The sequence below is a fragment of the Saccostrea echinata genome, unplaced genomic scaffold (assembly GCF_033153115.1).
Source record: "Saccostrea echinata isolate AGI-Se365-2 ecotype Australia unplaced genomic scaffold, CSIRO_AGI_Sech_v1 ptg000009l, whole genome shotgun sequence".
Taxonomy (NCBI): domain Eukaryota; kingdom Metazoa; phylum Mollusca; class Bivalvia; order Ostreida; family Ostreidae; genus Saccostrea; species Saccostrea echinata.
This window is the reverse complement of record NW_026889758.1, coordinates 40,527,638-40,550,770: the sequence shown is the minus strand read 5'-3', so window position 1 is coordinate 40,550,770 and position 23,133 is coordinate 40,527,638. Positions and strand designations below refer to the sequence as shown.

The 23,133-nt window shown below is 32.9% G+C and overlaps 1 protein-coding gene across 3 annotated transcripts in view; it reads left to right on the top strand.

Moving 5' to 3' along the window:
* The window catches only part of LOC133182379 (furin-like protease kpc-1), a 57,436-nt gene extending 34,622 nt beyond the window's left edge, over positions 1-22,814 (top strand). Inside the window, exons 4-15 of one of the 3 annotated variants that reach the window (XM_061317208.1) lie at positions 4,095-4,223; positions 6,829-6,905; positions 8,911-8,999; positions 9,698-9,870; positions 9,987-10,199; positions 10,612-10,712; positions 10,974-11,077; positions 11,237-11,354; positions 11,668-11,969; positions 15,919-16,056; positions 18,645-18,764; positions 19,036-22,814. In XM_061317208.1, the coding sequence (XP_061173192.1) occupies positions 4,095-4,223; positions 6,829-6,905; positions 8,911-8,999; positions 9,698-9,870; positions 9,987-10,199; positions 10,612-10,712; positions 10,974-11,077; positions 11,237-11,354; positions 11,668-11,969; positions 15,919-16,056; positions 18,645-18,764; positions 19,036-19,646 (2,175 nt within the window). In that variant the 3' untranslated portion in view covers positions 19,647-22,814. Of the gene's footprint in view, positions 1-4,094; positions 4,224-6,828; positions 6,906-8,910; positions 9,000-9,697; positions 9,871-9,986; positions 10,200-10,611; positions 10,713-10,973; positions 11,078-11,236; positions 11,355-11,667; positions 11,970-15,918; positions 16,297-18,644; positions 18,765-19,035 lie in introns of all 3 variants that reach the window. The other 2 variants (XM_061317207.1, XM_061317209.1) reach the window with 2 other exon arrangements.
* The last annotated feature ends 319 nt before the right edge of the window (positions 22,815-23,133 follow it).

Genomic DNA, 23,133 nt, shown 5'->3' with positions numbered 1-23,133 from the left:
TCCAAGTACAATATTTTTCCAGATATGAACATAAATATGTGGAGATCCACAAATATGTGCCCTGATGTTGTCAGAGCATCGGGATTGCTTTCTAATGACACCTTAATTGGACAGTAATTGTATCGAAAAAGTGCAATCCGCACATTTCAGATGATTTAAGTTTGCTCTAGGAAATCTTCTGTCAAATGAACTTTATCTAATATCCTGTGATCAGTCATAAAAAAACATAGATATGTTGGGTCATATAGACATTGATAATCTGTGGTCTGACAGTAGAAATATTGACCTTGATGCAGCCCAAATTGATGGTAGTTTTGAGATTGTTTTTAGACCTTAACAGGTTAATAACTATGGTTGGTGTCTGGGTATCTGGTTGTAGGTAGATAAAGAGTCATTATTATCATTGTAATGAGGTATAATAGGATGACATTTTGTTCTGTGTAGAAGTCTAACGTCATCAGATGCAGAATCAGTGTCTAGGTGGAAATCGTTTAACTTACTTCATTAGGACATCTGAGATTTACAAAAATAAGAAAAGTGAAAGGCACTTCTCTGTCATCAGGTAATCTTTGGCTTAAGAGGAATCATAGCTTATGTTTGCAAAACACTGCATACCTTCAGAGGAAATGATCAAAGTATAATCATTCTACATATGATCTGTAAATCCTCATTTATTGGTTTGTCCCATCCATCTGGGTTAACAGTTTTGTACTGGTTGTTTGTTGTAACCTATTCATACTGGAATCTTCACATTTTGATAAATCAGGATGAGATGTGTTAAATACTGCTGCCATGTGATTTTCCTTGCCCTGTTCTTGACACAAGCAAATAAAAAAATAGATTCTTTTAACATTATGTGGAAGTAAACAAGGTTCAAAATGGTTGAAAACCATTATCAAAGATTATTATGGCCTTGACCTTGGCCTTGAAGTCTGAGTAGATTAAATTTAAGCATGTTCCACATTGAGGAAAAGTTTTAACTTCTCACACTGGATTGCCATTTTGACCTAGCTTTACTTTCAACTCTAACACCGAGATTGGTAAATGTTATATATTTATGTAATTGGTAAACTATGCATGCATGTACCATGTGAGTTAAACTACCCTGATCTTAACATTTGACCACATTTATATTGATAAATTATACACTGTTATTTCTGTCATTGATGACCCATTTTGATTATGTGTACTCATTAAATCTTTGCTTAATGTTGTTGTTTTTTTTTTTTTAAATACCATGCATTTCAAAAATTGATGATTTTTCTTCAACAAGCTGATCTTAATGAAGCATCTAGTGTTAAGTCTCTTGTAAACTCAGAAACTTTTATTCATTAATGGAAATAAGGATTCTTCAGTGTGTGTGCACTAGGACTCTCAACACAATTATTGTCCAAGGAATATTCAAAATGTATGAAAAAAAATCAATTACAGCTTTCAGGGGATTTAAGACAGTAATACTGACCCAAAAATCTATACTTGTATTGATTTTTTCCAGAAAAGAAACAGTAGCAAACAAGAAAAAAAATCTGAAGACATGCAAACAAGTAGAAGTAATGACAGTGCAGAGATCCTTGTGTGTGTGTGTATCTGCAGGTTCTTATAAACCAGCTCTTGTAGCAGACTTCTTTCTGAATTGTGTCTGCACAATTCAATAAGCATACCTTCAAATTTATATATCTGCTTTCATTGAGAATGCTTACATTTAGTCTTAAAAAGATTTTTTTCTGAATTAAAGATACATGCATCATTAATCCTAAAGGAATTTAGCAATGACATACCGGTAGTTTCAATTAATTTTGAATTTTCATCCTCTTAGATTTTCTTTTTATGGTATTGTACATGCATGTACAGTAAAACCCCATTATAACAGTGATAGATATAGGGAATACCTGATTTACAACATAGTCATATCTTCAAACTAAAAGCTTCAAAATGATGAAAAAAATAAACTTGATACTCCAGACAATCTAATAGTCTGTTAACAACAAGATGTTCATGCTAATTGGAAGTTCCATGTTCCACTTATTTTTAAAAGCAGACTTCAGATATTGACCTGGATGGGAGACATGTATTTTGGGCAGTTGGTTTGGAAACAGTAGGTAATTCAAATCAGTGGCAGCAAGATTGAAGTGAGATATAAAGTGATGCTTACAGGTGATGCTCAGGCTTCATTGGTACATGTAGAAGCTTCATGTTCAACTGTGTGGGGAACTTTTGAAATTGATGAAAATGAAACATTGTTATAATATATACCTAGTATATAAAGTATTACTAATATTTATAGACAGGTTTAATGTTGCTAGATCATCCATTCTCAATTTGGAGAAGGAATGTGGAAGTCAAATAGTATGTACTTATAGCTGTACACTATTAAGTAAATTGTAATCTTTTCAGTTAGAGAATAGGCTCATTTGAAAGTCAAAATATTTCTACATTTAGCACTTCTGCACACTTATAAATAATTTGCATACTGAAACCCATCTAAATGTAAAAGTTTCTGTTTAAATATTAAATACATGTAAGATTATATATATATATATATATATATATATAGAGAGAGAGAGAGAGAGAGAGAGAGAGAGAGAGAGAGAGAGAGAGAAATGAAACCAAGGGTATAAGGTTATTACTTAATCAGTTAATCGTGGGCTGCTGTTGGTTTCTCATAACTGGTCAAGGTTGAAATGATTGTCCACAAAATTTATATAAAATCGGAATAATGACCAATTTTTGGTCCACTAAATAATTGGAAAATGACCAAATTTTAGTTCACTATAATATCTGCACTAGAACCGTGATGAATAACACATTGTAAAGTTTATGATATTTATTAAGACGATCAAATGGTTCAGTTATAAGCACAATGATAAACTTGATTTATACAACGTTATTTGATAAAGACAAAGACGACGAACCAATGGTCAATCCAGGACGTTTCTACTCTAAATGACTCTTCACTAATGATTTTGTATACATAGACTTGGTACTGTTTGTACGTACCACTGTCTTACACCCGAAATATACAGAGTTGCTACCTACTGCAGACTGACTTCTAAACACAAAACAGCTGTCTTTTATAGACAAAAGTTGTTATGACATATAAACATCAGATACCAATAATGTCACAATCAATATCTAATTTGTAAGTTAGTGGGTTTTAACCAGTAAAATTACTAAATAATGTTGTATCTATATAGAACATATACAATATAACGCTTTGTCATTACAATACATAAATCAAATTGACAAAGTTCAAATAAATTAATTATTGTTCAATTCTTTCGTTCATTGTTTATTGACAAATATTTTAGTAGTTTATATACATCGGGTTCAGGGTCCGTTTATTCGGAACTTGTCAACAACAGTTAATCCGAATTTCACAGGTAAACTAAGCGGAACGTGATTATAAATATATATATATATATATATATATATATATATATATATATATATATATATATATATATATATATATATATATATATGACATTTCCATGGATCCCAGAGTGACATATGCACTTTCCTAATTGCCCATATCATATTAATGGAAAACCTTTGTTTCACACTCTCTGCCCCATCATAGATAATGGACAGAGATACCAATTGACAAAGTACACATTAAGTGTCATTGTGTCAGGAGGTTTTTACAAGTACATGATGGAAATAAAATGTCTGGGATAACCACTACACTTTTCCAAGCTGACATTTCAGCATGAGATACAAACACAGATTCTGACATGGAGATAATCAACAATAAGAAGTAGGATTGTTTTTACAACCCATAATTCATTATATATTTATAAGAAGCATTTGGATTACAATTTGCACATCTGTGCGATAACGAGAGAAATTCCATGAAGTCTATAACTGGATCTTATATTGTTGACTAATTAAGTAAATATTAATTGCTGATATGTCTCCACAGTTCCAGAAGACTTTGTCAGCCTCGCACTTTTAGTTATTATATTGGTACATGTATTTTTAGCCTGGACCATTTATGTCATTTATGACATTCTTCTAAGTTTGTTCTGACAGAGATGTTTTCCTTTATTTATATTAATATATTCTTTGGAAATTCATGAAGATGTTTTTTTCAGATAAGAGGTGGTGGACTGGATATGAATGTTAAGAGTGCCTGGGAGCAGGGTGTCACTGGTCGGAACGTGGTGGTCACTATACTGGACGATGGCATAGAGAAGGACCATCCTGATCTGATGGATAACTATGTATGTGTAACTCTGTGTAAACCTCCTAATATATATCAAACCCAGTGGAACCAAGAAAAAACTTCGAGATATTAGATGATTCTAGATAATTGAAGTTAAAATATAGATAGAAAAGGTGGTTAGGACCTTTAACTCACTTCGACGTATCCTTGGTATTTGAGATACTGAAGTTTGAGGTAACAAAGTTCAACTGCATATTTATTTAAGGAATAACTGTCTTATTTTTTGGATTCATGATGTGATCAATCGAGTGGCTTGCGTGATAATTTGCATAAACGCCGAAGGCGTTTATGCATAAAATTATCACGCAAGCCAATCGATTGATCATCGTCATGAATCCAAAAAATCTGACAGTTATTCCTTATATTTACATGCTCCTGATTCTGCAAATTCCCGTGCTAATAGCCCCGCTTCTGTCTGTATTTGTCCCGCCCCGCACGTGATTTTTTTTAACCGCGCCTTTCGGTGAACCAGTAGATTTATGTAGAAATAAAGTATTTTTACAATTTGTAATTTTATCTCGGACAAAGACATTGGAAATGTAAATATTACATTTTCAACAGTGAAATACTGTAATTTATTTATTTTATTGAAAATAATGTTATTTTCACAGTGAAAAAAAAATTTTTCCACCCCTTCACAAAGAGTGTTCGAGAAAATATTCTCTATAATATCAAGATTGAATAAACCCTGACTCTGACTAAAACAGCCAATATTTCTCCAAATTATTGCTTATTTTTTTTTCTACACAATTCCTAAGCTGTGACATCTCACAACTGCTTAGTTTTGACATCACAGTCTATGCCACTGCGTTACATGTATTTATACATATACCAGTATGTGCCAAAAAATATGGTAGGTTGGTATGCAATAACTCTTTTTTTTTTTTTTACTTTACAGCATCAGTTATTTTTTTTCTTCATATATATATTCATATATATGCTTATATATGAATAGCATCTAAACACATGTACTTTGAGAAACACATTTTTGCAGTCTGAGAAAACTACTAGTGAACAAAAGTATGGTTTAAAATCTGGGTTTGGAATAAAGGGTAGTAGGGTCAGTAGGTAAAGTTAGGGTTGGTCAGGCTACCGGAACCACACTTTTTTTCTAGCCCTATCAAATTAGACTAATTTCATTGACCCAAAAATGTATTTCATTTTGCAAGAGCTAATGTTGTTCTACAGAGAGTGTATCTGGTTCTCATGGGAGCATTATACAGATCTTGTGTAATGGGGAAATATGGTTTGTGGAGATTAATGAAGGCAAAGCAAAAAATACTTAGTGGTGGAAAGAGTAATGGATAAAGTGTTGAGGGGGAGTGGAAACCAGAGGTAGTTTATTAATCCAGAACCTCTGTAATTGAACTCAGAGGCTTCTCCGCTCATTAAACATACATGATGTTGCTCTCAAATAGTAACACCTACTGCCTGTTTTCTGCAATGGCCTTTACATGTATATATAAATAGTGTGTTTGTTCCTTGCACAAGGAACAAAAAAAAACCAAAACAAAACAAAAAAAAAATCCCTAAGTATTGAATCTTGTTAAAATCTGTGATCACATTTAATTATGACAACAAACTTTAAAGTTAATGTGCAAAAATTTTTAGGAGATAAGTGCAGTTTTCTGTTTCAAAATGAGAGTTCCTGCCAAAAAAATGTGAAAGGTCAGTCTACAGCAAGTTAAGTTTCTGGATGTCCGATGAAGTTGTTGAGAAATGAAGAGAAGACATCTAAATCCACATATTGGAATCCGAGAAGTGATGAGTGTGTTTGATAGTAAAAAGGTCACTGTCACTCTAGCACATGGTACTTTGAGAAATCTGAAGATTCAAAATATTGAAGTTAAAAATCTAGAAAAAGTAGTTGGGACTTCCAAGTCACTTTGACAAATCCGTGGTATTCGCAATGTTGATGTTCAAGATACAAAGTTAAAAAAGATACTGTAGACAAAACTCATGCATTGGCAAAGGATATTGTATGATAAATCATTTCCTTCCTTGATCCTCCTCACTCCAATTGTAAGAATTAAGTTTGGAAACTTTTATTAATGATTAAAATGAGTACATGTTTATTGATTTGAAAGACGGATAAATGTGTTATAATTTGAACTCTTAATGTCAAAGATCAAGGTTGCTAAGCAATGAAGTCATTAAATCTTCACACACATAGTGGGTTGGAGTTATTTAAGATATTGAGGTATTAAACTTTGTCCTGATTTGAACACAAGGACACATTTTAATGCTCATGCAGCTTCACTTGGCAATGAGATAAAAATCATGTCCATGCTGCAAAATCTGGAACCACTAATGGACTGAATTTGGTATGCTTTTGATGAAGACCTAAAGATTTTTTCTTCAAAATTTTGACCTAGGGTTGGTTTTACTATTGCATAAACAATGCAGTAAAATCTGCGATGAGTTGAACTCCATAAAGATATTTGAAGTTCAAGAATTTCAAACAAAAATTTAGCAGGAAGGCTGTTTTATTGTTATGTTGTATTTTCTTCTATAAAGACTCATTACATGTACCTGAGACTTTTGACTTATCTGAGACTTTACAGCACATTTTTAAATTTTCCCTGTTGTGTTTTGTTTTATAGGATGCTGATGCTAGTTATGATGTAAACTCTCATGATGAAGACCCACAGCCTCACTATGATTACACCAATGAAAACAGGTGATTGTATAATCAGTGTTCAAAAAATGCAGTTTGTTTAAGACTTCACATTTTTCTTACCATATTAAGCCCTAAATAATTTCATTAATCCGAAAACTAGCTTTCTAACTGTTCAAACATCCCCCAATGAAAAATATATGTCTGTAGTTCATGAATTCTCTAAATAGAAAATTGGTCTATTAAAAGTGTATTGGAATGAATTCAACTTAAAAGCATATTGCAGCAAATACCTGTTAAAATCAACTGCAAAAAGTGAGGAAGTTTGAGATGTCTTTACTTCTCAAGAAAATTGCATGGAAATGTGATAAAACAGAGAAGCCCAACTTCAAAATTTATATAGGTATATTTATTGTATAAAACTTAAATTTCCTATCATCTGAAAGTTTGGCCAAATTAGACCCTTATGATTAATGTGTTCCAGGTATGAAAATCTTTCCGTGAACATGATGAAGCCATACTTTATAAGGGATAGTTATTGTTTTGCAATTTTGCATCAATATGCATAATATATCTGATATTAAATACAGCCTGGTAGAAACAATATAACAGACAAGAATTGTGTGTAAATTTAGGATAAAGCAAATGAAGCCATGTGGGATGTAAAATTACAGCTCTGAAAACCTAGCATGTCTGGAATATTAAAACTTCTTAATGAACTCCTGTCCAGATTCCTCTGTTTCCAGTAATGGCTGCCTCTCTGTGTGTTCTGATGATGTGATCAGTCCTCCGTATTGATTTGACCAACTATCTTCCGTCTTAATTTGTTCTACAAGACTCTGAAATGCTTCCCTGTCCCTCTTTAGGAACTATTTGAGATTTCCATTCATTGCCCAGAATCTGTATTAATGAATTTTTTTTTTCTTTTAATTGCTTTTGGGTCATTTGTTTAAACAAGTGCTAGAAGTTTGATTTGTATAAGATATGTGACTTTTAATCATAAGAGTTTTTTTTGGAAGTTAATGAAGATAAAAGAGTGGATGGTTTGGCAGTTGTTATTGATTATGAAGATGCTAAAGCAACACCTTAGAGTTTTCTAGAAGAATTGATAGGAATTAAATATAACTGTCATGATATGACACAAATCTTAAAGATTTGTTATGATATGTGAAGATTGGTCATATCTTTTTTAAATTATTTTTTTTATTTTATTTGACCTAGATGGAAAAGAAAATGAAAACAAAAATAATGATGAAAAATATTTTTTAACTATTATCAAAATGCTTTTAAATGTTGTGAATATTGCAATGTTTGTTTTGTTTTTGTTTTTTGTTTTTTTGGAAGGGGGGGGGGGGGTGATGATCCATAAATGTCTGTTGATTTGAACAGTGGTAGACATGATGTGGAAATTTCAGACAAGGCATCAAGGCTTGGAAGTAAACATTTATTTTAAGGATAGATATATATCATGCCCTAGAATCAAATGCTTATAAAACATACATTTGGTAACAGCAGGAGAAAAGAATCCCACTTTATCTGATAATGTCTGATCGATTTCCTCCCGAAAAATAGGAACTTGTAGTGTATCAGAGATGTTGGTACAAACACATAGACATTAGCAGTGGTTGTGGAGCTATAACTGTAGGGGGAACACCTGTTTGTATGCTTTAACTAGTAACATCTGTGGCCTAAATCCAATCAGATGGTGAACCCAGTGTAGATTTATGACAGACCCTGCATTTGTAATTTGTTTACCTTTGGAAGTCAAGGTCACTTTTGAGATCTTATATATATATATATATGTCAGCTGAAAATAACATAATATTTCTTAATAGTTGCATTTACAGAATCATTGCACTACATAGTGTTAGGATTTTTAAAAAATGACAATTTCAGATTTACTAGTAATTATAAGATTTAACAATGTCAAGTCTTTATTAAAAAACATTTAGTGTAATCATTGACTTTTACTTCCCAGACTCCATCCTTATGTCCAACAAAACATAATTCAATATTAATTTTTATGAACCTTTATGCAGTTTTCATTTAGTGAATTCTCCCATTGTAGGCATGGCACCAGATGTGCAGGAGAAGTGGCTGCCAAGGGAGATAATGGGATATGTGGGGTTGGGGTGGCTTATAATGCAAGGATTGGAGGTAAGCAGACTTATGACTGTTCAGTAGAAAATTAAGAATTTCATAGATTTTGGTGTCCTTGAGACATAGCTCTAGGGATATATATGAATATTTATACCCCCGCTCTGAAGGAGAGGGGGGTATACTGTTTTACCTATGTGTGTCTGTCTAGCTGTCTGTGTGTCCGTGTGTCTGTCCATAATAAATTTTCGTTGCAGTTTTCGCAGCAACTACGCAACACAGATGATTTAAATTTTAGTACAACCTTTGTTTAGGCATGCCATATGGTGGGGTTCATTTTTGTTCAAATGTGACGTCAACTTCCAGTTTATCCGTGCGTCTGTCCATACCAAATTTCTGTCACAGTTTTCTCGGCAACTACTCAGCAAAGATGCTTGAAATTTTAGCACAATCTTTGTTTAGGCATGCCAAATGGTGGGATTCATTTTTGTATGAATTTGATGTCAACATGAGAGGGTATATTCACATCAGAGCGGGGGTATTACTAGTGAGCATTCGCTCACAGACTTCTTGTTTTTTCATCCATTTGTATTTACACACCTTGATCTTTTTTTCTGTTTTTGAGATAGAAAAAAAAATCATATTCAAGAAGATAAGATCAACATTAGATTTGAAAATCCAGTTGATTTAGGAATTTGTCAGTTGGTATTTCAGACCCCATTTTACTTTGTTTAACCACATATTCTTCTGTTTGATAGGCGTGCGTATGTTGGATGGTGATGTGACAGACTCTGTTGAAGCTCAGTCTCTTAGTCTCAGGAATAACCACATAGATATTTATAGTGCCTCGTGGGGTCCAGATGATGATGGTCGAACAGTAGATGGTCCCGCAACACTGGCCAGGAAAGCTTTCTATGATGGAATTACAAAGGTCTTACTCTGTCCTCTTGAAAAAACTCTAAAAAGATAATCTGACCAAAAAATAAAACTGACAAAGTAAACGAGAAGTTACTGCAGGATTGAGAAATCATAAGTTTATTTTTGCAGGGCCGAGGTGGTTTGGGTTCAATCTTTGTGTGGGCATCAGGTAATGGGGGTCGTGATGGGGACAGTTGTAATTGTGATGGCTACACAAACAGTATCTACACCCTCTCTATCAGCAGTGCCACTGAGTTTGGTAATATTCCCTGGTATTCAGAGGCCTGTTCTTCCACTCTAGCTACCACCTACAGCAGTGGATCAGGGGGTGAACGACAGATAGTAAGTCATTAAGGAGATCAGTTGAAACTAGAATATAGGATATATTTTATATGTGTGAGTTTTAGACTTCTTTAATTTTAAAAGAAATCTGCCATGTTGTGCTGGAAATAGTTACTTAATTTTTGTGGACACAGTCATATTCAAGATTTAGATATACTTCTCATCAGTTACTTATCTAAGAAAGTATAAAAGCAAGCCTTGATTATCTGGACATTTGTGTTCCCAGGCAAATTGCATGGATTAATGAACCATCCACATTTCTGTATGAAATGTACCCTTAATAATTTTTACATACAGATGTAAATTTCTTCCACACATTATTCTTGTGGAAGGTGAGATGTTAAGATAATTGGCCTCCAGATTACTGTGGCTTGATTGTATATACTATTTCTTGTTTTCAAATATGTTGTAGGTGACCACAGATTTGAGAAAGTTGTGCACCGTCAATCACACGGGGACCTCAGCAAGTGCTCCCTTGGCAGCAGGGATTTGTGCCCTTGCCCTGGAGGCAAAGTATGTCCAACAACTAATGTTTAAACTTCAATGTAAATCTACAGATTAGAAAAAAGGCTGCAGTTGAATATAAGAACAAATTGAGTTGTGTACATGTATATCAGCTTCAAAAATGTGATACTTTTTTTTATTACTTTTGTATATACTGCAGCATTGATTTGACCAAAAAATAATTGGATGATAATATCAAACAGGAAATACAATTGTTAAATGTCATTATTATATTTCTGAGGATTAACACACAGTCTTTCATTTAAAAAGTCCAAGTTTAACCTGGCGTGACATGCAGCACATTGTTGTCATGACAGCACGCAAGGCAAATCTGGATGCCCCAGATTGGACAACTAATGGTGTCGGCAGACTTGGTAAGAAATGAGCAAAATTAATTTATTAGGATGTTTGTTTTTTATTCAATTTTTCATGATGACACTTAGACAAATTTTGAAACTAGCTTTGATTAGAGAAACAGTGTGTTGTATGGCCAAAGGGAGATAACTCAAAGAAATGTCCCAATGTTTTTTTAGTTAGCCATTCGTTTGGATTTGGTCTGATGGATGCTGGGGCCATGGTACGTCTTGCTCGCAACTGGACCACCGTTCCACCCCAGCACATCTGTGAGATCCGCTCCCAGGAACGCAACAAGTAAACATTTATCCTGTTAAGATGCCTTGCATTTAAAGCAGCAGTTCCATCATGTCTTAAATTGAGTGAATCAGTGTTTGACATTAAGGGTTTTGAGTTTTAGAATACCTTTATCTCTTGATGATTTATTGATTTTACTTTCTAATGCTAAGCTTGGAAAGTTTAAATTTGTATTGGGTGAACGTCTCTTGTCTCTATTTTTGATAAACAGTGGTTCTATCACAACTCTTCCAAAACTTTAATGTTATGTAAATTACTTCAGATTGTTCATTCTTATGTTAGACAGATAACTAAATACTATTATCTTATGTAGGCAAATTCCAATGAATGGCAAGATGGTAGTTTCCTTGTTTACCGATGGATGTAAGGGTACCAACAATTACGTGAAGTATGTTGAGCACGTCCAGGCCAGAATAACCCTCACTGCAGCCAGGCGAGGGGAGATAGAGATCTACCTTACATCACCAAGAAACACTAAATCTACTCTCTTAGCTCGACGTGCACGAGACATATCTCGGGAGGGCTTCAACAACTGGGCCTTCATGACTACGCACAATTGGGGGGAGGAAGCAGAGGGTACCTGGTTCCTTCAGATAGAGAATGGAGCAAGCTCATGTAAGTATCCAGTGTAACAGAATGAACTGCTTTCTTGGCTGAACACTTCCTTTAATTTTAGTCACTTAGTGTGGAAACACTGGAGTATGTTGGTTCATTTCTTCTTTTTTTTTATTTAAAGAGCATGAACTTTACATACCACTTCATTTTTATATTAACATCTTGTTTGTTACTGGAATGTTTTCTTGTTGACAGGAGGAGTGACATATTTTTTGTAGATATAATTTAAAAAAAAAAAATATTTTGTCACATAGTGCAATTCATAAACATACATATGCAACCCACATAGAGATATACATTCATCCACACACACATACACAAATATTTTATCTTTCAGAATTAACACTGGGTATACTTGTAACAAAACTAGGATTTCAGTTTTAAGCCACCTTAGTCACTTAGGGAACCCATTGCTACCTATTCTCATCTGTTGTCATGCATTATCTGTGAACTTTTGATCATATTTAGCCTCTTCTCTGAAATGGCTGGACTATTTCAACCAGTTTTATTCTATAGGATAAATGGATAAAGGGAAGCAAAAATTGGGCTAAGTTGGTGAATATAGAAAAAACTTCTTTGAAAATTTTCTTGACTGATATCAATCAAAATTGTAAAAGACATGACCATAGGTAGGTCTCAGGGTGGGGTTAAGTTGGTCATTTAATGAAACCACTATATACAGGATTATTTTCACCTTTTCACATTTGCAAACAATTTTGCCCCCTTTTAAATTCACCTAGTCACAGTTCTGTTGAAGAAATTATACTGTGTTCTTTGAATTCTCCCAATTTTAAACTCGCCCACCTGTGAGTGGGGTGAAAATTTCCCTGTATACAGTAATCATATCCATGGACTTTTAGCAGGAATAAGGTTTGCATGATTACTGTAAATCACTTTTTATTCGCTAGAACTTTTTTTTTTCATGTAATTAAATGAGACTGTCTGCTCACAAAAATTCCTTTGAAAAATTTATTAAAGATTATACAGAGCAATGACCAAAATTCATGACTTCTGTCTTGCTTTTAAATACCAAGGAACAAATTTGAGAAAATAAAGTGTCATGAAAATTAAGTGATCTACAGTATAAGAGCAGTTAGCCATCTACCATAACAGGGTTCAGGCTAGCTGCATAACTGTAGGTCTCCGAAAAAAAAATATTGACAGACCGAAGAGCTACAGTGCCACCCATAGAGAAAACTATATTTACTGTGCACAAAAAATTGCGCTCGATTCCTGTTTTATTTCTCTAAATTCTTACCTCATCTACACAAAAACTGGATCTCAAGAAATTCCTTAGACCTCTATCAACTACTGTTGTAGTTTACATCTGCATGAAGCACTGTGGACGGCATTGTCTTGCCACCCAAAATGGCAGTGTAAATAAGCGAAATTTCCGATGGTCTTCATTTCAGGACCAGTAGGACTATTTCCAAAGGTTCCAGGGAATGTTTTGTTGTGGAAATAGTAAAATAATATCTTCGTAACAGCCGGTTAGTAATATTTTGAGATGGCAGTTTATATATACAGAGAAATAAATCCATAACCGAGCACAATTTTTTGTGCGCAATAAATATACAATTTTTTCTATGAGTGGCACTAGCTCTCTGGTCTGTCAATATTTTTTTTTCGGAGAGCTACAGTTCTGCAGCTAGGTTCAGGCCCCAGAGTGGGACTTTTCTGGTCATACGTTTGAAAATTTATTACATTTCTATAATTTTTGTTTTTTAATCACTTTCCAGAAAAATAAAAATTAACTATTGAAAAAAAAACTAGAGGTAATCTCCAGAAATTGAAATGATAAAAATAAAATAAGTTATTTCTCTGGATGCAGTTAAGCAGTGGGAAATCTGAATACTAAGCAAATATTCTGGAAAAAAAACATTTTTATTTCCTTTTTTAAATAAGATTTGGTAAAATTGCTTTTGTACCCTTAAAATTTGGAAATAATACATATAAAATAGAGCTCGATATTCTGGTATATTGCGGTTCGTTATCAAAAAAATATCATATTCCGATTTGTTTTCCTGTACCGATATACCGTCAAAATGCTTGGGTTTTAGATTTATAAAGTAAATATGAAATTTAAGATGTCAGAAACGTTTTCAATCATGCCAAACAGTACCAAATGGTAAAGGTTTCTGTTGTATGGTTGCATTTCGTTGACAAACTGTAGTGAAATCAACTAGAACTTTTTTGTTACACCATATTCATGAAAGTTTTAAATAACTCTGCTTATAAATAAAGGTGAATAAAATAAGAAAAATGCATTTTATCTGTCATTCGAAATATTGCAATACATATCCCAATACAGTTCCAAATATCGCAATATATCGCAATACGAAATTCCCCACCGATACCCAGCCCTAGCTAATATAAAATGTTTGTTAGAAAACCAGAATTTTTTTTTTTGGGAAAGCTTGGTTTGACTGGAATGTTTAACAATATTCTTCATATTCAAAACAAAATTATAAGTCTACAAACAATAAAGGATTTAAGATTTTCTTTTTTTTTGTTTTTGCTAGGCTCTCAGAGGTAGGCTAAGTAATTGTGTTCAGAAGTTGTTAACAATGCTTGTAGAACATCCATTTTTTTTGGTGAAAAAATTGTCAAGGAGTCAAGCATAGTGAAACCAAAGTTGACATGGGAAATCAACTTGTTATAATCCATTTCAATCCTCCCAAATCAAAGTACTGATACAAACTATTTTGATGGAAACTGCAGCAAAATATTACAATTAGCTTATACTGAAATGCAGGGCATTTTTTTTCCTTCTGGGTAGTAAATTATAACAGAGATAATATGTAGATAAATAAGTTTTTCCCTTGTTTTTGAGTAGAGACATTTTCAGAACACTTTTGAAAAATATCCAGTGTGAAAATTGCAATATATATCTTTTTTTAAATTTGTTAAATTTACAGGGAAAAATATATTGGCCATCTGTTTTGGGTACTAATGCATGAAAAGTTTGCTGTATGTTTTGTAAGAGTCTCCTTTTTTCTGCTTGCCTTATTTTTCTGTTATATATTCTTATTATTTCAGATTTTCTTTATGATGCTTTCTTTAAATGTAATTAATAGAAATAAATCAGTCTTGTTATTTACGTAGTACATTTTCTTACTTCCAAAAACAAAGTTCTACGGATAAAAGAACCATTTTGTACATATGTTTGTCCATTCCATTGTTTGAAGCATAAACTTATAATGGAAACAATAAGAGTGTTGTACTTGAAGCATGCTAATGAACAAAGAATACGGCATGATCTGGTGCCAAGATCAGGTGGGCAAAAGCATCTTTTCATTCTGGGTACCAGCTGGTATGTCATGGTTCTGAATAGAAGTAATAAATTAAGCTAGTTCATGATTAGTAAGGCTTGAAAGAAAATTATTGTCCCAAGTGTAAAAAGGTAAAATTGTTTTGTTTTTTGTTTGTTTGTTGGTTTTTTTTTTTGGCAGACCTTGAATAACGGTCCTGAATCTGAAGTGCATATCCTAATAGGACAACTCTAGTTTTGTATTTTGATTTAAATATACGGTTTACAGCTTTGATATTGCTTATGTTTATTTTCATATGGTTTTTGCTGTTTCAAAGTCTTAGTTATTAATCCTTGTACAGATTGTATTACTTTTTCATTATAAACTACACTTTTCTTTTTTCAGTGTCTTTATTGTGTAATGAAAATAGTAAAATTGAAGAAATAGTAAGGGCATAAATAAGAATTTATATACATATTCTGTTTAGGATATCTCGGAGTGTTTTGGTTAGACTTACTTTATTTAAATCAATAGCTTTATACAAATTTTAGGTGAAATTTAAGGGATTTTTTATATATATACCAAACTGATCTTGTGTATGGATTTTGTTTTGCTGGCCAACAAATGAGAGAGATAAAATGGACACTGAGCCAGATACTTACTCTCTGAAGTGTGTTTTAATACATGTTCTGTTGCAGTCAGATGGGCAGAGATGAAAGACTGGGTTCTTGTGTTGTATGGGACAGAAGTCCACCCCCAGGACATGCCCAAGACCACCACCAGCACCACAACGGCTGCCGACAGGAACAGTCTCCATAAGCGGCACAATAAAGAGGGTGGGTTTCCTCCATTACCTAACCCTGAAGTCAATAAAATCAGGGGACACCATTCCCGTTATTATGGGAACAGGAATCGTCCAATAACATACCCTAAACAAATCAACACTGACTATGAGTATTACTATGGCAACCATCCATCGCATGAGAAACACATTTGCATTTTTGAGACTTTGGCCAAGAAAAACAACATGTCTACTGGTGAATATTTGAGGATGGTGCGGTCTAATCTCTCGGAAGGCAAGCCATACTGTCTGTTGCATGCCCAACCTCTCTGAGATGTTGTCAGTTTTAGTTCTACAACTTCACTGTGGTCCTATATATCTCTCAACTCTCCTTAATTTTATTTCGTCAGAGACAGATATGTTTACATCCTTTTTTTGTAGCTTGCATATGCACTGAAACAAATGCTAATGAAGTTTCAGAAAGTGAAATGCATTCAAAGTGCATGACAGCATATGGATGCATGGTAGCTTAATAATAATAACTTACAAATGAAGTGGTATTGCATCTTCAAATTTGTTAAATAGATGTTAGAAGTTAATGTTTGATAGTGGTTTCATGCTTTTCAGTGGAGTTGTATACAATGTTACTTTTCTTTTCCAACAAAATTTAAAAAAAAAAAATTTCGTTTTGTGTTTTTTTGGGAAATTGGAAATATCCTTTATCATTCCGTATAATAACTACAATTAAAGACTTTTGCTCTTTCTTAACTACATGTTCTACCAATATTAAGCTATTGTCTGGAAAAACATTTTGATATTAAATAAAGTAGGGATAACTAGGCATTTAAGAAAGTAATCACACATTATGTTATTTTCTGTCATTGTTAGATGGGTGGGGCATCAAAAATGGCAACTAGGGGAGAGGAAAATTGAAAGTGCAACCTTATTATGTAAACCTCTACCTATAATGTTGAATTGAAATGCTGCAGGTTGAATGTATAAGTGTCAACTTCTAATTCTGTTAAAATGCTGAAAGTTCATTGCCCAGGCTTGTCACCAACAGGGAGGTGTGAGTTTAATATAGAAAGTGTGAACATGACAAGAGTGTTTACTGTAGAAAGATGATTAAAAAAAAAACAACCCATGTAATCTGTAGCACAGTGTTAAATTGTTACTCTTCAGAGGTCATGATTTTACATATATAGTCCCATTTAAAACACATCTAAATATATATATTTCTAAAGATTTTAATCTTTTTTATCATATACATTCTCGTATTATTTCTTTACCTGCAAAAATCTAATGATAATGCTTGATATTTCCCAGTAAAATTCATCCAATAAAATATCCATCAGTTCAAGTTACAGAGAAGTCATTTTACTCTCTTAATTGCCTATTCACACCTTCTCAAATATATATATAATGCACCACAAATATTACACTTTTAAAAAAAATTTAGGGTTTATATCACACCAAATTCTATTGTAAGGAGTGTATTTGTTACTAGGTAGTGCATATTAATGCTTGGTATATGAACAAATAACATCTCATACTGTACACTAGCTCTTTTGTTTAAGGAGGTAATTTATGTCATCTTTTTTACACATTGAGTTATTTAAAACTTTTCACAGTAAGGCAAGAAGCAATCTTAAATTATCTTTCTTTCACTTTCTGGAGAGAGAGAGAGAGAGAGAAAGAGATACCCTACAATTATGATACAGCTGTTGACTTGTACGAGGTCAAAACAGTCATTTAGCTATACTCAACAAGAACAATATTCACACATTCAAAGGCTTGGGTTAATATTGTTTATGAGAGCCGTGGCCAAATAATTGTATTGACCAAATACAGTCAATGAATATTTTATTATATGAACACATTGATTTGTTGACCATTTTCTCATCAATTACCTGCATGAAGAATGATACGAAAATCAGAAAGTACTGCATAAAGTGTCTTGTCATTATGCTGTTTATTTAACATTAATAATCAAACAACCAGGAATAATTTCACTATTACATGCAAGGCTCTTGAGCAATGTTTAATAGTCAGAAAATAGTGCAGGGGTACATATAATACTGTAAACCAACTTTATTTGTGTGCAAGAAATATCAACAAGTTTTAGTGCTTTCTTTTCCTTCTGGAATATTTCTTGTTTCAAACTATCTATTTACTTGTGGTTTTCATGTAGAATTTTTCATCAGTCCCAAAATCTAATAGCCGCAGATGAATTTCAGGCTGATGAATATAAACAAATAAAAGTTGTCAGTTTTAATAGATGGTTTACAGTATCAATTTTTTTTGTCTGGATAATGGTATTTCAGCCAATCAGAGTGAAGAAAATCATTAGTTCATATCATAAAAACTGAAGTTATCTGAATTCCATCCCATTGATGTAGTTGTTTTATGTAGTTTATGTGTGCATGATGTTCTTAATAAGTTTCACTTGTCCAGTTGTGATACAGTATAAAACCATGCTAAATGGCTGTGTCCAAAGCTTTAGAGACAGTTATAGATATTGTTAGTGTAGATCATTTTATAAATCATCTTTCATAAATCTTATGAAGAATGACATGCATACTACAGTATATCTTTATGAGTATTTTCATTTCTTTGAATGAATGCTGGATATTTTTGTTACAGCTGAATTAAAGGATTGGAAAATGACAATTTATGGAACAGACAAACACCCCCAGAGCCAAAATATTTCTCAACCAGTGTTTTCCAAGCAGGCAAATAAATGTCCAGAGGGCACATGCTTTGGTTTGTATATGTGTATTTTCTGTGATGTTACTTATTGTAAATTTTAATTCAGTGATGTTTTGATTAAAGCAGTGCATTATGCACTCAGTCCATAATATGAAAAGTTTGATAGCATTTGGTTCACGTATTGTAGAACTTATAGGGTAAGGAAATGATTTGAATATGAGAGGAAGTTGGATGTGACTTTTGAGTGTACGAAGAGTTTTAGTGTACTTGTCCCTTCGAGTACTTATGCATCAGAAATGTTTAAAAATTTTATTCTTTGTTTCAGAATGTAAAATTGGATTCTACAAGCACAAGGATGAGTGTGTTGCAACTTGCCCTGAATATTTTTATGGTGACATGGAAACGGTCATGTCAAGAAAAAACAGCTCAAAAAAAGCCAAAAAAGAGACCATGTTTTTTCGCCATGGGACTTGTAACCCATGTAATGAGGCTTGCAAGACGTGCAAAGGTCCTGAACTAGAGGACTGCTTTCAGTGCAAGAAGGGTTATGAGCTTCGAGACAACTTATGTCGCAAGAAATTAATCATGAATTTCTTGGACCCAGATATGCTGAGTTTCTTTGTCTGGGTCATCATCCTATGCACCTCTGCCATCTTGTTGTTTGGGGTCATTTTTATCATCTTACAGGCAAGGGACCACAGAATTCTCTGTTGGAAAGAGAAAAGACATTTTGATGAGGGTAAGGGAAAATATAACGGTGTTAAATCTGCCAGTGAAAGTGTTGAGAGTGAACAGGATCACTTAAACGTGGTGGTGAGGAACGTTCATTATCGACATGACGATAATGAATTCATGTTGCATAGACCATTACCTCCCCTACCTGTGTCCCATCATGACCCCCACATCACAAGACTCTTACACCACTATAGAACTTGAGGACTCAGTTTCTGAATTAATGCTGTTATTGTAGTTTTGTGTTCATATCTGTCTGCTGAAAATCAAACCATACTGCCAAGAATGATTCAGTGTTTGGATCAGTGCATAGTAATGCCAAATCAGTGCTGTTATAAAATGAAAAGTAAAATTTCAGGGTTTTTTTTTTCATGTGAACAAGTTGCACCTTGACAAGTAGGTTTTCTTGATGCTGAAGTAAAAAGGGTTGTGCAATGTTCTGCTGAATATTTTAACTAACCACTTCATTTGTTTACAATCGTATTCTCTGGTTTGTATTTTTGATTGTTTTTGTATATTGTACAAATATTGTATTTATTGTTACAGTTGATGATTTTATCTTATGATGAAATATAATGAATTTATAATGGACAAGTACCACTACTAATCATATGTTGTTGAAAGTGTCTGTCTGTTGTGTAAGGGCATTTAAAGTCAGCAACATGAACTGGTATCACAATGTTTGATTTGAGACTTGGATGACCTTATTATTAAAATTGAAATATTCATAAAAAACAAGAAAATATATATTACCTATCAGTTCTTTATGGAAAGTGGTACATTTATTTCAAAATCTCCATTAATATCCAACCTCACCCCCCCCCCCCCCCATTTATAAATTTGATTTATAAGTCAAATTTTCAAAAATTTAAATTATGTACATTTGAAGCACATGTACATTAACAGAATATGATAGATTTGCTTTTGTAAATAAAGTTTTCTGTTAAGTTTAACCTTTATTTGACCAGTAGAGCTGCATTTTTATGAGCAAATGATTTTTTTTTTAAAACAGGCATTTTTATTTTGTATAAATTTTATCTTGTACCCATTACATATATAGATTGAAGTACACATGTATATATGTGTATAAAGGTCAACAGCATACTAAGCAATGTTGAAATCTCTGTGTAAGCATTGTGTTCAGTGTTGGTTATGTGTCTTATTGTTTATGAGGTGTGTGAATCTCGGGGTGAATTTTGGCCAGTTTTCTTTATCTTGTAAGATTAGTCTGCTTAATATTGTCCTTAAATTATTAGTTCATTCACAAATGTACTAGAAATCCAAAAACATATTCACAGCACACATTTTTGGTATTCTGGTGCACATTGTGTCATTTTGTTATAATTGGTGTATTAGAAACTTTTTTGTAAAGAACAAATGTTACCAATGTCCTCAGTAAGATTTTTTTTTTGAAGAGACAAACTTTTCTTTCAGGGATTATAATGCTATTTTTTTCTGGTTTATTAATAGTGGATATGTGTATATGCACTGTTTAGAATATTGCATGAAAACATACGTGACTGATGCAATTGAACGTGGCCTTATTCAATCTATGGTCAAAACACTGGGTGATTTTGTTTTAATTGATACCAGTTACAAATGAATTGTAACCATCTTGGGACACAGAAAAGAAGGTGCCCAGTAGACCAGTCATATAGCAAGAAAAATATTGTGTTTTTGCATTTAAAAAGTAAATGAAAGATAAATGCATGCAAGAGCCACAACAAGCAAGTGTTAAAACAAGAATTTGTTGGATCTTGGATTTTGGCTAGTTGCAATGTTAAACCAGCATCAGTATTTGACCACTCAGACTCTTTGCTAGAGGAAAGCTCATCTTAAATACTTGTTATATTTAAAATGATATAACAGCAATACTGTTTTTTGTAATTGTGAAATGCACAAACTGTAATGCATAATTAGATAAAAATAGCCAATGGATCTAGACCAAACATTTTTTTATCGCATTTATGAGAATTTTTTATGTTCAGTTGTGTTAAAATATTTTAGAGGCATGCCATTTTTATGTACATTTACTATTTTGTGATAATTGATGCAGCATTAATATGATTTTAAAAATATGTTTTTTTTCCCTCAACCATTTACAACTTTCCCACCAAGTCAATGGAGGCATTCACAGATAATTTTTTAACATGTTGCTTGTAATAATGTTGGCATATTTATTCTGTTGTCACATTTCTTATTGAATGGAAGTACTCCTACCAATACACAAGGCACATTGGAGCCCCTAACTATGGTTTACTTGATTAAAAAAAAAATATAAGTAAACTATTTAGTGTAAAGACTTTGAGAAGTTATATCTGTTGGTTCAGAAGATTCATATTTTTAAGTTTTCATTTTGAAATAAACAGTTGTTTCTGAGAAGGAGTTATATTCTAACTAGTTACTAATTTCTCTTGCTATATTTTGTTTCTTGGGAAAGTCCCTTGGTGACACTGGGAGTAGTTTTTTTCCCTCCTTAACTATGACAGTGATTTTGGAAATTGACAAAAGTTATGATGTATAGTTAGGTAGTTATATATAGTTAGAATCTCTAAGCGGAAGCATTGAAAGTGTTGTGTCTATATGTACTGTTTATAAGTGTGTAAAGAGAAGTGGTGGAAATGGCTCAGATTTGTCTAATTAATTCACATGTTTAGTAGTGTAAGCTAGAAAAATACAGTTTTTTTGTTTGAACACCATCTTACACTAAAACTTGACTCTGTATCCTTATCTGATAATGAAATGGTTACTTTTAGCTCTCAAATTATTTAAACTAAAAGTGAGAAAATTTGTCATTCTTTTATTTTTGAAAGATATATGTTTGTTTTTTATTTAAAGATGACAAATAACATTTGAAATGTCATTCTTTGCACAATTTTGTACATGATGAAATGTATATTTGCTTATTTCTTGGAAATATTTCATGTAGTGTACTAGTCAGAAATGCCATAATTGATTAAAAACCAAATGTGGTTTTTATTGCACAGATATATCCACTAGTTGTTTATTCTGTACATGCTTGAAGGATGAGCAAAGTGAAATTTTGAAGTAATTGCCAACTTTGTGTTTTGAACAAAAGTACTTTTTTAGAATGATGACTTAAAATATATATCAATAACTTTTCTTAACTTTACTAAAATGCTAACACTTTGATGCAGATGTAGCTACATTAAACATTTCATCTCTCTTACGTTGTACAATACATACAATTTTTGTTATATTTTTCTCAATATGTTTTTTTTTCTTGTGAGATGTATATAATTTCTATGAAATTGAGTCATAAAATCTATGCTGTTTACATGGTCAGCTATTTGACATGTTACTTTGGTCAGTATGTTGAGCAATAAATAATAGATCTTTATCATTATTTAATGAACTGTTGTTCCTTCTGCAATGTGCTGTTGTGTGAAGCTGCAGTAAGACAACCTCTTGTTGAAAAAAGAAAGGTAATGTTTGTGTATAAAATTCCATTATGTGTGCAGAGCATCTATAGATAAAGTTGAAAGACCTCATCTCTATCAGCAAAAGAGAAGAAACTTGGCAGGTAGAATCCTTTCTCTTAACTCGGTTGAGATTCCTTGAACTGATGCCTTCACTGAAACCTGTGAAGGATCCAGCCGAGCCGAATCTCGGCCAAAATTATCCGTTCTCAAGCCTTGTTTGAAATCGTTCATCTAGAAGTACATACTTC